This window comes from Apium graveolens, chromosome 4 (genome assembly GCF_009905375.1).
Source record: "Apium graveolens cultivar Ventura chromosome 4, ASM990537v1, whole genome shotgun sequence".
Lineage (NCBI taxonomy): Eukaryota > Viridiplantae > Streptophyta > Magnoliopsida > Apiales > Apiaceae > Apium > Apium graveolens.
The window spans coordinates 128,880,967-128,897,436 of NC_133650.1; the positions used below are offsets into that span (position 1 = coordinate 128,880,967).

Genomic DNA, 16,470 nt, shown 5'->3' on the forward strand with positions numbered 1-16,470 from the left:
ATGAATAATTTCAAAAAATCGAAACACCGATCAGGAAATAAATACTACTTATAAGTAGTAGTCAAATCACTTGTTAATTATTAAAATATCAAATTAAAAAATTAATTTTTAGTATCTGAATTTTTTCAAATTACTAAAATATATATTTTGACATTCGTATAGTTCAATAATTTAAAAATATTTATAAAAAATCTGAATAAAATTCATAATAATTAAATATATAAAAATATATATTTTTTAAATTTTTTTCGAGCCGAACCGGGCCGAGTCGAGCTCGAGTCGAGCTCGAGCCGAACATGCCAAAAGCTCGGCTCGAACTCGTTTTCATAACGAACACATTTTTGTGTTCGAACTCGAAGTCAAGGCCTTAACGAATCGAGCCGAACCGAGCCCTTAACGAGCCGAGCTCGAATTTGTTCGCGAACGGCAGCTCTAATTTTCGTTACTTGCCGACAGACAGGAAAGGTCATCGAAACTAGTAATAATTATATAATCCTTGGCATGATTCGCGTGTAATTGACCTAAAATGGCCATGCTCTCTATCTCGATTTAGCGAATATACTAAATTGGTAAAGGGAAAAAATAGTGCGAGTTATCGAGTAAAATGCATATATAATTTAGAAACGAAGTTTGTATCATATGTTCAAGGATATATAATAAGTGTGGCAAATTATAAACTTAAATCATTTTGTTTGATGTAGCACTTGTATACATAAAAAATTTATCAATAAAAATAATCCAAATTTATGAGTTTTCACGCTTATTGCTGATTTAAAAAACATGGGGAGAGCTCAACTGAAATAACAAGGGATTTGTGTATGTATGAATATGAGATAAAGGATTCTAAATTTTAAGTTCTAATTGATGATTGTCTGTTTTGGTGACAACAATTTATATATATATATATATATATATATACTATATTAATATAAGCAGAACACCCTCTATTTGGTAGTTGCTCGGTACAGTTATTTGGTAGTTGCTCGGTACAGTTGTTTGGTACGACAAATAACAACCGTCAGATCTAAAGTCAGAAAAATGAGAATCATTGGATATAATAATAAAATATTATTATATTAATATTTAAACTGCTCTCATGAATTTAGGGTTCGAACCCCGTCAACAGCTTATTATATTTAAACTTTTATATTCTTTATTTAAACAATATATTATATTATATTATTTATTTTCAATCAAATCTCAAATTATTATAAAACCATATATTGTTATAATTTATTATATTCTTCAATTTATTTTTCAATTATTGAAAATTATATTATAAAATATATTATTAAAAACTATCGAATGTTAAAAACAATCCGTGCATCGCACGGGTTATTGGCTAGTATATATATAAAGAAAATAGAGCTCTGTGGTGCTTAGGATTAGTGTTTTAAGATACCTTATTTTATGTTACAATGCACAACATATGCTCAAACAAATATTGAGTCAGGACTGTTAGATAATCTAGTTAATCGTAACGTAGACGGGGTTAGATTGATTGGTAATACCAAGTGCAGGATAATCTAGTTCTTGGGCAGATCGGAAAATATATAAAAGATATACGACATATTAGATAACAATATTAAAATAGCTAGCAAGCATATTCCTGTCCGAGCTTTAAAGCTGCAAATTGCAAGCGTTTCATCAGATCATGGGCGGTCATGCAGAATTCCACGTTCATCTGCAAGTATATAATATATAAACTGGAATTAAGTAATCACGTACTAGCACTCCAAACAAAAACCAATTTTCCTAACGTTCTATTTTTCATTGACACATTTCTATCGATCATCTGCTATCAATTTTTTAGTCAAAGTGCCCCATTCATGAAGTCAGTAAGAAATGGTGGTAGTAAATGCAAACTATTTTCTACCAACAGTGATAAAAAATAAACATAGGCGAGCCCATTTTGCCACGTAAAATTTATCAACACGTTTTCGATGTCGTTTTGACCAAAATATTTTCTACCGTGATCTGTGATCGGTTTTGTGTACATCATTTGCTATTGACATCGATAGAAAATATATGCGATATGACTCATCTGTCACGTTGTGAATGCCGACGTATATGATAACATCAAAACGATCTGGTTTTAGGCAACACGTTACCGATTAGCGGTAGGTTATCGGTAGAAAATGATATGTCCACTCAGCTATTATAGATTAATTAACTTGCGATAAATTATTAAAACTACCTATATATATACACGTGTGAAGCAGCGTCTTTAGTGACGATCATTATCAGAGTTAGAATAGACAGTGTAAGCTAAAATTAGACAGTAACAAAAGCTAAAGAAACTAGACAATAAATTAACACAGAAACACACAGATTTGCTTTGCTGGGGACTTTAAGTCTCCGTAAAAATACTAATGCTATATTTAGTTATACATCTCTTAGCTAATGCTAAATCTGGTTACAGATTTCTTAATGACTTTACAGATGGACTAAACATTAATACGTATTCAACCTCCATATGCTCAAACTCTAGTACTCGAATCTCAGAAAAAGCTTCGTTTTCGAGTAATTACTTACATATATATAAGAGCATCATCCTAGTTCATATAGAATTAATACACACGCACGCTCTAGTATGTATATAAACTGAGAAGAAAACTGATGTATTAGCATACCAAGAAAGAGTATACAAAACAGAATATAATTACAATAGAAAACGACACCTATAGAAGGAAACACGCAATAACAGCTCCTAACATGATTCTACTGCCTTTTATTCACCCAAATATTAAGCCATTACTTGCTGGCCAAATCCTCACATATCAATCATAATATTCTAATTTATTTGATGTGTTTAGATTAGATATCCAACACATTCCCCCCTAATCTGAACACACCTCCAGCTCACACACTCGGCACGAACTCAGCAAGATCAGTGATACCTATTGCTTTCCTCATTTCTTCGAACTTAATTCTGCCCAAAGGCTTGGTTAAAATATCAGCACGCTGTTCTTGCGAGACCACGAACTTGACCACTAATTTTCCTTCCTCAATACACTCGCGGATGAAATGAAAACGCACGTCTATATGTTTACTTCTCCCATGCTGCACTGGATTTTTCATTAACTCAATTGCAGACCTGTTATCAACATGGAGAATAACTGGTCCCAACTGTTGACCTGTGATTTCCTTGAGCAACCCTCGTAACCACACACTCTGACACGCAGCTGTGGTAGCTGCCATGTACTCAGCTTCACACGAAGAAAGCGCGAGCACCCTTTGTTTTTGCGAAGCCCATGAGATCAGACTCCTGTTCAGATAAAAGCACATGCCTCCTGTACTTCTCTTATCTATCACGTCACCGGCCAAATCACTGTCCGAAAACCCTGATAACACCCTTCCATCATTTTCTGTTGCATAAACCAGTCCATAATCAACTGTTCCTTTCACGTATCTCAGTATGTGCTTCAGTGCCTGATGATGTTTAATCGTCGGTTTCTCCATAAACCTGCTCACCACACCCACAGCATATGAGATGTCGGGTCGTGTATGAGTTAAATATCTCAGGCTTCCAACAATGCTCCTGTATTCTGTGGCGTCTACCAACTTTCCCCCCCAATCCTTGTCGAGTTGAATTTTATTTTCCATAGGATACCTCGACCAGTTACAATTCGCCATTCCACTCTTCTCCAACAATTTCTTTGCATAGGCAGACTGTTTTATTGTAGTGAACTCTCTCCCTTGATTCACTTCCAACCCCAAGTAAAATGAGAACAGCCCCAAGTTACTCATCTCGAATTGCTTGTTCATCTCGGCCTTAAAATCTTCAATTTCTTGTTTGTCAGACCCTGTAACTAACAGGTCATCAACATAAATACTTACTATGATTACATTGTTACCTGACCTTTTCGTATATACTGCTTGTTCGTGTAAGCACCTGTTAAATCCCAGTTCCTTCAAGCATTTATCTAAGCGAGCATTCCATGCCCGAGGAGCCTGACGAAGCCCGTACAATGCTTTCACCAGTTTATACACCTTCCCTTCTTCCCCTTTCTTTATGAAACCCTCAGGTTGGGAAACATACACTTCCTCACTAAGTTCACCATTTAGAAATGCTGCTTTAACATCGAGGTGATGGACTTCCCACCCTTCCTTGGCTGAGAGTGCTAATAACAATCGTACAGTATCCAGTCTTGCCACAGGCGCAAAAACTTCATCGTAATCTATTCCCTTTCTTTGAACATACCCTTTCGCCACGAGACGGGCTTTGTATTTAACCACATTCCCCTCCGGATCTTTCTTCAATTTATATACCCATTTTAAACCAATTGGTTTATGTCCAAGTGGCAAGTCTGTCAAAACCCACGTGCCATTTTTCTCAATTGTGTCAAACTCAACTCTCATTGCAGCTTCCCATTCCTTCTCTCCAGTTGCTTCATTAAATGATACCGGGCTCTCCAATTTTAACAGCATCAGCTCATCAATCGCATTAATAATTTCTGTTTCACCATAGATCTCGTCTAATGATCTGAATTTTCTAGGTTCACTACTGCCTGAGTCCGATTCATTTGATGTCTCCCACGACGACCCAGCTGCTGACATTGGCGACTGCACATGTGTGATTTGTTCATCTTCCACCTCGACAATATTCTCATTACTTGATACATTCTCCATCTCAATATATTTACCTGGGATCACCAATTCATTCTCACTACCTTGTTCCCATTTCCAGAACCGTTTTTCTTGAAAGACTACGTCCCTGCTGACGTGCACAGTCTCGGTTTGCGGATCATACAATCTACTCCCTTTAGTACCTGGTTCCTTTCCCAAATATACAACCATTTTCGATCGATCATCTAATTTTTTTATTCTTACTGCTGGAACTCTCATGAATGCTGTGCACCCAAATACCTTTACATGCTCCAAATCCGGTTTCACGCCATGCCACGCCTCATATGGTGTTCTCCCATTCAAACTACGAGTCGGCAAGCGATTTAATATATAGATCGTATGTCTCACGGCCTCACCCCACATATACGTTGGTAACTTCGCTTCCTTCAAGAAACTCCTTGTCATGGCTACCACAGTTCGATTTCTTCTCTCCACCACCCCGTTTTGTTGCGGGGTATATGGTGCTGTAAGATGCCTCTGAATCCCGTCCTTTTCACAATATATTGTAAACTCTTTTGAGCAAAACTCTCCGCCCCGATCAGTGCGTAATATTTTTATGCGTCTTTCAGTACCATTCTCAACTAATGCTCTGAACCTTTTAAACATCTGGAATGCACTACCCTTTTCCTTCAACATGTATACCCACATTTTTTTACTAAAGTCATCAACAAACAATAAAAAATACTGATTACCTCCGGGAGTGGTTGGGGCAATTGGACCACAAATATCCGCGTGCACAAGTTCCAACAATTTTCTTGATTTGAATTGTGTCTCTGTAGGGAAGGGCCTCCTGGCCTGTTTAGTCATCAAACAACCATCGCAGTGTTTCAGAGGCTTCATGAAGCTCAGAATTCCATATGCCATGTTCTCTCTTGACATGAGTTCCATTGCTTGAAAGTTCACGTGTCCAAGACGGGCATGCCATAACCACGTATCCTCTTCCATCTTTGCAAGTAAACATGAGTGCTTGCTATCCTCAAGACTAATCTTATACAATCGATTGTCAGTTTTCTTCACCTTCATTAAAAGTCTGCCATTTTTCTCGTATACCCACAAATACTCGTCCTCCATAACCACCTTGTTTCCGGCCTCGGACAATTGTCCCAAGCTTATAATATTATTACACAAGCTTGGGATGTAGTATACCTCCGTTAGCGTTCGTTCCTCACCATTTTTGCATTGAAATACAACCGATCCTTTGCCTTCAATATTCACAGTTGACCCATCACCGAATTTTACCTTGCCCGTCACATGCTGATCTAGCTCCTTAAATTTTCCCTTTTGCCCTGTCATGTGATTACTAGCGCCATTGTCTAAGTACCAAATTTTGGAATCCCTTTGTTTTTCACGATCTCCTAGCAGCTCTGGAACAACAGCATCTTCCTTGAGTAACATTGACTCCACCTCTGTTCGGCCCACTTCGACCATGAGTAGTGCCGGTTCATCCTCTTGAACTTTAGAGAGATTAGCTTCCTTCTGAACCTCCCTTTCTCTCCGTGGTTTACGACATTCATATGCGAAATGCCCATATCCTTGGCAGTTATAGCATCTCACCCTACTCTTGTCACGAGTCACATGACCTCCCTCTCTCGCCCGATTATCACAACTATTTCGAGCACTATCTTTGTCCTTACGCTTCAACCACTCTTCTCGAGTTAAGAGTAATTGTCCCTCACTGATTTCTTTCTTTCTCCATTCTTCTTCTGTCAAAAGAAGTTGCCCATGGTTTATTTCAGTCGACCCCTTCAGCCTCTCCTCATGTGCTGTAAGAGAACCAATGACTTCTTCAACTGACATCTCATCCAGGTTCCCGAATTGCTCTATAGCTGATGCAATCTGTAAGAACCTGGTGGGAACAACCCTGAGAATTTTTTTCACAACATATGCCTCCTCCATTTTCTCCCCCAACGCTCTAATATTGGTGACCAGACTATTTAGTTTGAGATAGAACTCATCGAATGCCTCGTTTTCTTTCATCTGCAGTACCTCGAATTCACGTTTTAATGTCTGAGCCTTGGCTGATTTCACTTTTTCCGCACCCATCGACATGGTTTTTAATGCATTTCAAGCGTCCTTGGATGTCTTTTTCTCCGCGATAGACAGCAGTACATCTTCTGGGACTCCCTGGTAGATTACTGCCAGCGCGCGCTTATCAATCTTGTCCTCGAGTGCAGCCTTAGCATCCTTGGGTTCAATTGCCTCCCACACGCCGTGAGCCTGCATAAACACCTTCATCTTAAGCGCCCAGACCGTGTAGTTTGCTTTTGTCAACATTGGGTAACTCAAACCAAACGAACTCTCTTTAGCTTTGTTCGTCTCCATCTAGTAGGCTCTGATACCAAGTATAGAATTAATACACACGCACGCTCTAGTATGTATATAAACTGAGAAGAAAACTGATGTATTAGCATACCAAGAAAGAGTATACAAAACAGAATATAAATACAATAGAAAACGACACCTATAGAAGTAAACACGCAATGACAGCTCCTAACATGATTCTACTGCCTTTTATTCACCCTAATATTAAGCTATTACTTGCTGGCCAAATCCTCACATATCAATCATAATATTCTAATTTATTTGATGTGTTTAGATTAGATATCCAACAGTTCATGTGATCATGCACCGACATACATTATTTGTCAAAGTCATAGGTAGACAGATGCATATATCACTATTTGTATTATTTTATTATATAAATTGTATCATATAGTAAAATATTATTGAGTACTACTCCCCGTCCCTAAAAATATTTTCTCCTTATGTTTTGTATTTGACACATTTGTCAATGCACGCTTTTGATTGTTAATATTTTTAATTTCGTATTAGTATTAAATATAAAAATTTCGTTGTATTAAAATACTCATAAATACGAATCTAACAAAATCACTCATGATTATGTTTGATCTTATAAATTAGACGTAATTTAGTAGTCAATTGTTTAACATAAACACTAAAAAAGTCAAAAGAGGAAATGTAATAGGGGACGGAGGGAGTATTACACAAACCTGGCAATGAAATAATTGAGTAGTGAGTAATATTAGACAAACCTGAGCAATGACGGTGACAAGCAGAGAATCGTTGGCGAATGGCATGACACTGCTACTAATGATGATCATGTGAAGCTTCTCTATTTCGCTTAACATTTTAACTGCCATTCCGGGGATTTGCTTACTATGGATCCTAAGGAATACTTCAGTCTCTGAAATTCGTACTTCGATCTCCGGAATGGACTGGTTGTTGTAATCAGCAAAGTTATCCTCACCAGATGAAGATGATTCTTCATCAAACCGCGGCCTCGATCTATCCACTGCCACTATTGCTTCGCCATCTTTCTCAATGACCTTTTCCTCAAGTGTCTTGACGCGTCCTTGTAGCTGTTTTATGTAATTAGCTGCTTCTCCCAGCACAGAAGCCTTATCTATCTGCAAGTACACATAAGCCTTTTTTTCAGAAATCATTTCCTGTATCTACTTTGTCCATTCAATATTCACAATTAATTTGTCATTTTTCAATAATATCCGCAAGCGCAAGGCCAACTCTGTGCCTATCAATCAGTAAATCGTTGAGACATGGAAGCAAACCAGGAGAGCAAGATTGCAAAAAAATAAATTAATTGGAATATGTATACTAGCAAGTTAATTGACAATTAATGTAGATGGTAACCAATCTATGGATTGTAATATTTTGACAGACTAGGAAAGCATCTCCGATCGGGACGTCACTTTGCTTGATATGATATGAAACTCTTATCGACTATTCACAGGAGATTTATGGATATCAACCGAAATAGCCAATTTTTGGCACTTTTTAACATCCCCCAGAAATTAAAAAAATACAAATATTTTTATCAAACACATATAACTTCCTATCTATTTTAAAAAAATATAATGTTTTAATATTTTGATAATTTGGTTGCCAACCAGCGAAACATATATCGATAAATAAAGCTGCCAAAAGTACGAGAAAAAATAAAATAAAGCATTAATAGTTGTAATGATTTTTCATGTTCGGCTATGTTGATTGCGACCCCATTGAAGATGTTCTCCTGCAAAACACTATTTTAAACTTCAAATTCCAAAAATTAAAATGCTGAAAATCAGCAATCATAGTAACAGTAATTAGTGACAAATCAATATTTACAATTATATTGATGTATTTTTTTTTATATATATATATATAATCTAGGCTATTAATTTTGCCGAATCGCAATTTACAATTACACAAATTGATCGATATAGCTGCACTATCGGTCTAGATATTAAGTAACCTTGCATAAATTAATTAATCAATATATTCACTCGTTTCTATCTAACCCATTGATATTGACGAATCACAATTTATAATTACATGAATTGATCGATATAATACTTTTCTATCAATCTAGGTGTTAAGTAATAAGTCAATTTAAAACCTTTTAAGATATTGGTCTAGAAGTAACCGGCCATTTTTTTTTTTTTTTTTTTTTTTTTTTTTTTGCTAAATGTAACCGGCCATTTGCATAAACTAATCTATATATTCCCACTGTTTTCTATCTAAATCCATTAATATTGACAAATAACAATTTATAATTACATAAATTAATTGATATAACCATACTTTCCTATCGATCTAGGTTTTAAGTAATAACTCAATTCAAAACCTTTTTTAATATATATATATATATTATATATGTATTAGATTACTTAACCTCCTTTCTTTTTAAAAGTTTTCTCAATCTAGCTAACTAGATATATGCTATAGTACCAATATTAAATATCAACAAATATAATAATTAAACAAACGGGATGAAAAGATTTGAACTTGAATTGAGTCACCTCTGAATCTCTGATATCGTGTTAGATAACTGATTTATCTAAAATCTCACGAAAGATTCTAAGTGATCTTATACTATTCAATACACACTTCTCAATTACTCTTTGTACTAATTGACTAAACAACAAATATAATCAAATATATATCATGCCAATAATAAATATTTAAAATAAATGAGTGTGAAAAACTCGAAACTAAAACCCTCCCTAAAAACCAAACCATGATAAAATGCTAAGCAACTCTCAAGGTATCAGAGTATACTGTGAGTTCTGAAGGTCTTAAAATCTTCATCACTACAGCATTTAGTATATAAAATTAATTGATGGCTATCGTCAATTTGGTATTTGTGTTTAAAACCCTCATCTCTATATTGATGATATCATCACTATTTTTTCAGCCCAGTATCTACACACATACTGACCTACCAATTAATCAAGCTAGCAAATTAGCTTCTGTCTTCGATCCATGGTCTAATCTTAACAAAAACTAATTGGAAACAGACCGAGAAACCCTAATAACTCATTTTGTTTAAATCAACAACAACTAGCTAGGGTTAACATGTACATACCAAATTAGAGATTATTTCAAGATCTAGCCTATATGTAATTAAGTGGAATGTTACTAATAACTACGAACAAGCTAGTGAAGTAATTTAATTAGAACATGCCACAGACCTTTTTCAGACCAGGAACAAGGGATGATAGTTGAACAAACATCTGAGATAGTCTCTCTCGCCGTTGTCTTTCAGCAATAACATGGTCTTGAGCCTGTAACGGGTTTCTGGTAGTTGTAGCAGCCTTTCTGTTTCCCTCAGAAACCCCCAAAAATGAGCTAAAATCATGAACATGATCTCCATCATATTGAGCAGTTTCGGAAATTGCACTGTGAAAAGATATAATTGTTGATGAAGGTTTCGGAATCATTTGACTAGGGGTTTTTAGCGATTTTACTGGTGGTGTAGGCCCTTTACTGTTATTTTCAGATCTGAAAAATGACCTCGATGAGTCTACTGGAGGAGGCGTACTTTCTTGGGGGCTCATGGATATCGGATTAGCTGCTGATGAGTACATTGATTCTTCTAGAGAACTCATCAAGATGCTCATCTGGCTTTGGTCACTCACAATCATTGGATCATCCATTTCCTGTATAAAAACATTAGAGTTGATGATCAGTATCAGGAATTAATTAATTGCTCTTGCCTCATCTGCATTTCGCCATTTTCAAATATTATTAGTTACCCAAAAGTTCAATTTTCGTACCAGTTCCGACAACCATAATGTTGTTGATGAGAAATCCATTAATTAGTTCAGCTTTTAATCTAGTTTACAACTGCAACATACAATCAGCACAGAAGATCAGTGGTAACTAATTAGTCTAAAAGAAGTGAATATATATAAGATAACATGAAAGTAATTTACTGCTGCTAATTATAAGATAGATTAAAGAAGTTATATGCACTATGGTTAATGAAAGGATTACCTGGCACACCAGAAACTGGGAAGATGGAATAAACAATAAATAGCTGGCTTTAGCTTCAGTTAGATCGTGGAGGAGGGCTATTGGCCAGCATCACTTTATTTTCTTTTAAACATAAAATTTTGTACTTAGTAACCCATAAAAGTAATAATTAGGCACGTGTGAAAATGTAAAAGATAAAAATAATTTAACGTTACCAGAAGGAATAGAAAATTAATAAAGCAACGTGCCAAAATGTTAAAGAATGCATTCTCTAGTAAGTGATCCTATCTGTTGACTAAATTTCCGATCTCTTTATAGTTTTTACTCTTATCGTTGTCAACAATTTGTGACCCGTTTATTAGAATTCATGTTTCACTTGTACAATATGATCAAGTATGGTTTATACCGCGTTTATAGTATATTAGTACAATATGGTCAAGTATGGTTTATACCGCGTTTATAACATATTAGCATTCTTTCTTTTACTGGGGAGGTATTTGAATTTGTTTGGTATGTCTATGGCAATATTCACGTGAACTATACATCTTTTTCATTAAAATGTTTCTTGCATAATCCGCATGTCTAGCAATTCTAGGTTTATATTAATATTAGATTTTCCAATTTTTTTTTTCAATTTTTTTCAAATAATATGATATGATATATGTTAAATTTTGATTTAAAACTCATATTTACATACACTTGATCCTATATCATAATTAAACGTTACCATTTATACATGACAAATCATTATTGGGGAAAATGTTTGGGAAAAAAAGTTAATGTCCCTACAATTTTTATGATATAAATGTTGATCGTAAAATTCTTAAATTCTATACATTTTACTTGGTATTAAAAATATTGGCTAAAACTTAAAATTTTTTTAATTAAGATTGCTTCTTGCATTTGTTTTAATATTATTTCATAAATACGTTTTTAATAACTATTTTTCATATACAGGTCCCGTAAAATATAGTACTTTCATCTTCTGAGATAGCTTGAAGATCTTAATTAAATGCTACTGTACATGACTTGACAATTTGTTTTTCTACTTAATTATACGATGTGAAAAGATACTCTAATGTACGAAACGAGAATCATGTACCGAGCTCCTGATCATGTAGGTATCATGAATCTGTAATGTTTCAGACCTGGAGGCTGGAAGCACATGTCACGAACCATGGCTGAAGAATAAATCCGCAGAATTAAAGGCAAAAAATCTTCACCTCTTACATGAAGAAGATGGTGAGGAAAAGAAATAATCACTTGCTTCATTTTTTTCTCCTTCAAAGACAAAAAGAACCTAATTAAATTAGTACGTACTCCTAGTATTTACCTGTCTTTTCAAGGTTGTACATGTATGACAGTCTAATTGTCGATTGAGCTTTAATGGTTGCACATCAATATTATTATATACTTGCTTTAAAACTGCAGGAGGAGTTATCCAACGGATTCATTTTTGGTTATCGAGTACTATGTTTAGACTTTAGAACATTAACCGAGGAGTGCAGTATGCACGATGCTCTTATGAATAATTTATAATAAATCGTGGGGAATCTTTTACTTACCCGTTACGCCCATTATCTTCCTTCCCTGATGCTTAAGTTCATATCGGTTCTCATTTTAATTCTGATTCAAAACAAAAAGTTACCTGATGTATAGTTTCAAGTATAAATCTGCTTTCAGGATACTATTTGACGAATTTTAATGAGTTTTCTTTGTGTTCGTTAGTATTGTATTTATTCAATAAAAATAAAAATATTATTCATTCAACATTTGCCAATTTTTTTCTATAAATAAATATATCTTATAAGGTTTAAACTCTAAACCCAATAAGGGTCCAATGAGCGAAGGCCCACCAAGTCTTAAAATCATTGGGCCGAAGGCCCACACGGCTTGAAGGCCGAAGGCCCACCTAGCTGCACATCCATGCGGAATCAAAACGGATGCCCCGTTTCAATCCACCGACATTCGTCCGGTTTCCTCGCGTAATGGATGAGCATTGATCACATATTTGGGTACCCAAGGAATGTAAGAAACACACGACTAATACACTCTCAAACTATCCCTGCATTCTTATATTTCTAAGCATATTCTTCATCCAGATTACTGATTCTCACACCGGAGGTGAATCGGGGAGACAATCCCTCGTATTCTCTTCCTTCTCAGGTTAAAGCCGAAGATTGTTCTTGGACGAAAGAAGGGTGTTCATGCATCTGAAGCAATATGGGCGTAACATTTGGCGCCGTCTGTGGGAAATACAAGAATTGTAATGAGATATTGGGAGAATGACAAACACACGCCATGAACAAACACCACCTGATTTCCCTCCTCATGACGGGGGCAAACACCCGCGCTAGTCGACACTGATGGGGTACTCAAATTAACCCCTGAAGAAGAGGCTTTGCTACTAAAGATTCGGGCTGAGAAATTTTCCGCGGAGAAGGGAAAGGTTAAAGCAAAACGAACAAGCAGAAAAGGAGGCGGAGGTCAGGGGAAAATGAAGGGATGTTGATACACTGCGGTTAAAAGCTCTACAACTCTAGAGGGAAGATATTGAGCTACAGGAGAAGGCACTTCGTGAAGCATTATAGGCCGATGAGACAGTGATAGTCACCAGGCCGAGGAAAGATCGAAGGGGATATGACGAAGAAAATGAGTCTGACTCTGATTCGAACCCCAAAAGGAAGTGAACGAAGCCCCGTTATTCCTCTGATTCGGACGAAGAACTCGATGGGTCCTGAATCAGGCTAACTCGACCGGAGAAAGACATGTTCGGCGACAGAAGGGTCAACCGAGAACCAATCATAAACAAGGAGATTGAGCAGTACCGACCTCCTCCGAGCGAGAGAGGCAGTTCCTGAAGATGACCGAGTTTAAGGAAAGGGTGACCCGGAGGACTACTATGAAAAGTACGAATTGCTAATGATAGGGATGGGTCATAACGACATCATGCTCTGTAAGATGTTTAAAACTTACCTGAAGGGATCAACTTCGATATGGTACAAATCCCTCAAACCAATATCAATCGGCTCGTACGAACAACTAAAGAGGAAATTTCTGAAGTATTATTCCCATCTATTCCGGAAGGCGAAAGATACAGAAACCTTGGTGCACTGTAGGTAGCGGCCGAATGAGGAATTTGAGGATTATCTGGATCGATTTAAAGATGAAACTGGAATGGTCACCAACTTGGACAAGGTCAAAGCAATGGGTTCCTAACGGCGGGGCTCGACCCCTACAAAGGTATAAAGCTTCGCTCTTCTTTTTATGATTCCCTCAAGTCCCTCAATGATATTTATGTGAGGGGAGAGAATATCCGGAGAAAGATGGAACGTATTGGGGGTTACAAAGACTCCCGAAGGAAAGACCGTTCCAAATGAATAGAGAAATATGACTACTCAAGGTCCACTAGTGATTGAAGGGACAACATGAGAGAGGGAAAGAAGGAAACAGACCGTGGCGCCGAACGACGTCGAGATAGAGACTCGGTCATATTCACTCCCTTGAACGCACCGATCTCCAAAATTCTCCATGAGATCAAAGGAGAGTCGGGGTTCGTTTGGCCGCTAAAATGAAATTTCCAAATCACAATACAAATCCTGATAAGTACTGTGATTACCACAGAGATAAATGGCACAATACCGATGAGTGCTATCACCTCAAAAATCTCATTGAGGGAATGATCAAAGAAGGCGTATTAAATTAGTTCGTCTGAGATCTGAAGGACAGATTGGGGTCGAACGACAATCAGGAAGAACTCGAGGCCGAGAGCCCGAAAGAAGAGATAGGATCAGGAGAAAAGTCAAGACAATCTCAGGAGGAATTGTACTAAATTTTGATAGTAAGACGAGAAAGAAAAAGTATGCCAAACAAGTGTACAACCTTTATTAGTATAGCCAAACGAAGCCCCACATGCCCATGACATTCAGCACCGAAGACTATGAAGATGTTATTCATCCACATAAAGATTGTACACTGAAAAGTACAATCTGAAAAGTACTTGTAGACGCTGGTAGTTCGTCTAACATCCTGTTTTATAAAACCTACTATAGGATGAACTTGGCGGGAGAAAAATTGGAACCTTGTGACGAAGCTCCCCTCTACGCCTTCGACGGGCACCCGATACAGTTTGAAGGTACAATAACTCCTCATGTCCTTTTGGCTAAATTTCCATATACTGTAGAAAAGCTAGTGAAATTTTATATGGTTCAGATCGAGAGTCCGTACAATGCGATCATGGGAAAGACATTCTTATCAACCTTCGAGGCAGTAAAATATATAACCGACCTTAAGCTTAAATTTTCAACGGAAAAAAGGGTAGGAAAAATATGGGGTGACCAAAAGACCATCAAGATAATAATGCTAGAAGATTTAGAAAAAGATCAGGCCTATAAAAAGCTGAATGAGAGAGATAAAAGGAAAAGCACCGAAGTCGATCCTAGTGGAAGCCGATAGACCTTGAATATTGAACTAAAGAAATTTGGTGCAGATATTTCAAGTCCGATAGCCAAACCAGCCGTTGAGGTCGAGGATGTCGAACTATATGCTGGACATTCGGGTTAAATGGTACGCATCAGAAAACACATAGAGAAAGATCTGAAAGAAAAGTTCATTGTAGTCATTTGGAAATACCATGATGTGTTCGCCTAGGGGCCAGAAGACATGACTGGTTTGAATCCCAAGATGACTAAGAATTGTCTTAATGTGCAGCCCAAGGCCAAACCCGTTAGGCTGAAAAAGAGAAATTTTGCAGCCGAACGAAAGAAGGTTATAGAGTCCGAAGTGGAAAAATTGCTAGAAGCCAAGTTTATTGAAAAAATTGAGTATCCCGACTGGCTGGCTAATATGGTGGTAATCAAAAAATCTATTGGAAAGTGGAGAATGTATGTGGACTACACAGATCTTTACGAAGCCTGTCTGAAGGACCACTACCCTCTTCCTAGCATTGATCAACTAATAACTGCCACGATCGGATACCAGATACTTAACTTTCTTGATGCATTTTATGGATATTATCAAATTGCTATGAATGATAAGGATGTGCCGAAGACAGTGTTTATAACTCTGAAAGAAACCTTTGCATACATCAAAATGCCCTTCAGACTTAAGAATGCTTGAGCCACATTTTAGCACATGGTCAATAAAGTGTTCAAAAAACAGTTTGACCGGAATATGGAAGCTTATGTGGACGACATGATTGTGAAGTCCCTGTTCAGAGATCATACTGAAGACCTGAGAGAGTGTTTCGAAACCCTACGAAGGAACAATATGAGAATAAATCTGAACAAGTGTACATTTGGAGTAGCAAGTGGTAAATTCCTGGGCTACATGGTCAGCGCCAGAGGGATAGAGGCCAATCCTGAAAAATACAGGTTGTTATTCCTGAAAAATCAAACAACAGAATTACAGAAGGGGGGTTGAATGAAATTATGGTTTTTTTGGATTTTTGAAAACTTCTTACGAATATGTATATATATATATAACAGTTTTTGAATGAGCTAGTTGCGAATAAGAAATATTCAAGTATTCAAACAAATAAACATGAATGTTTAAAAACTTTCTGGT

At 36.7% G+C, this 16,470-nt stretch overlaps 1 protein-coding gene across 1 annotated transcript; it reads right to left on the bottom strand.

Annotated features, from left to right (window-relative positions):
* Window positions 1-1,471: 1,471 nt before the first annotated feature.
* LOC141716895 (transcription factor bHLH18-like) lies at window positions 1,472-10,801 on the bottom strand. Its single transcript, XM_074519057.1, has 4 exons — window positions 10,707-10,801; window positions 10,122-10,589; window positions 7,683-8,057; window positions 1,472-1,684 (listed from the first exon to the last, which is right to left on the bottom strand). Exons 1-4 carry the CDS (start codon window positions 10,743-10,745, stop codon window positions 1,595-1,597), a joined length of 972 nt encoding a protein of 323 aa, XP_074375158.1. The 5' UTR covers window positions 10,746-10,801; the 3' UTR covers window positions 1,472-1,594.
* Between the last annotated feature and the right edge of the window lie 5,669 nt (window positions 10,802-16,470).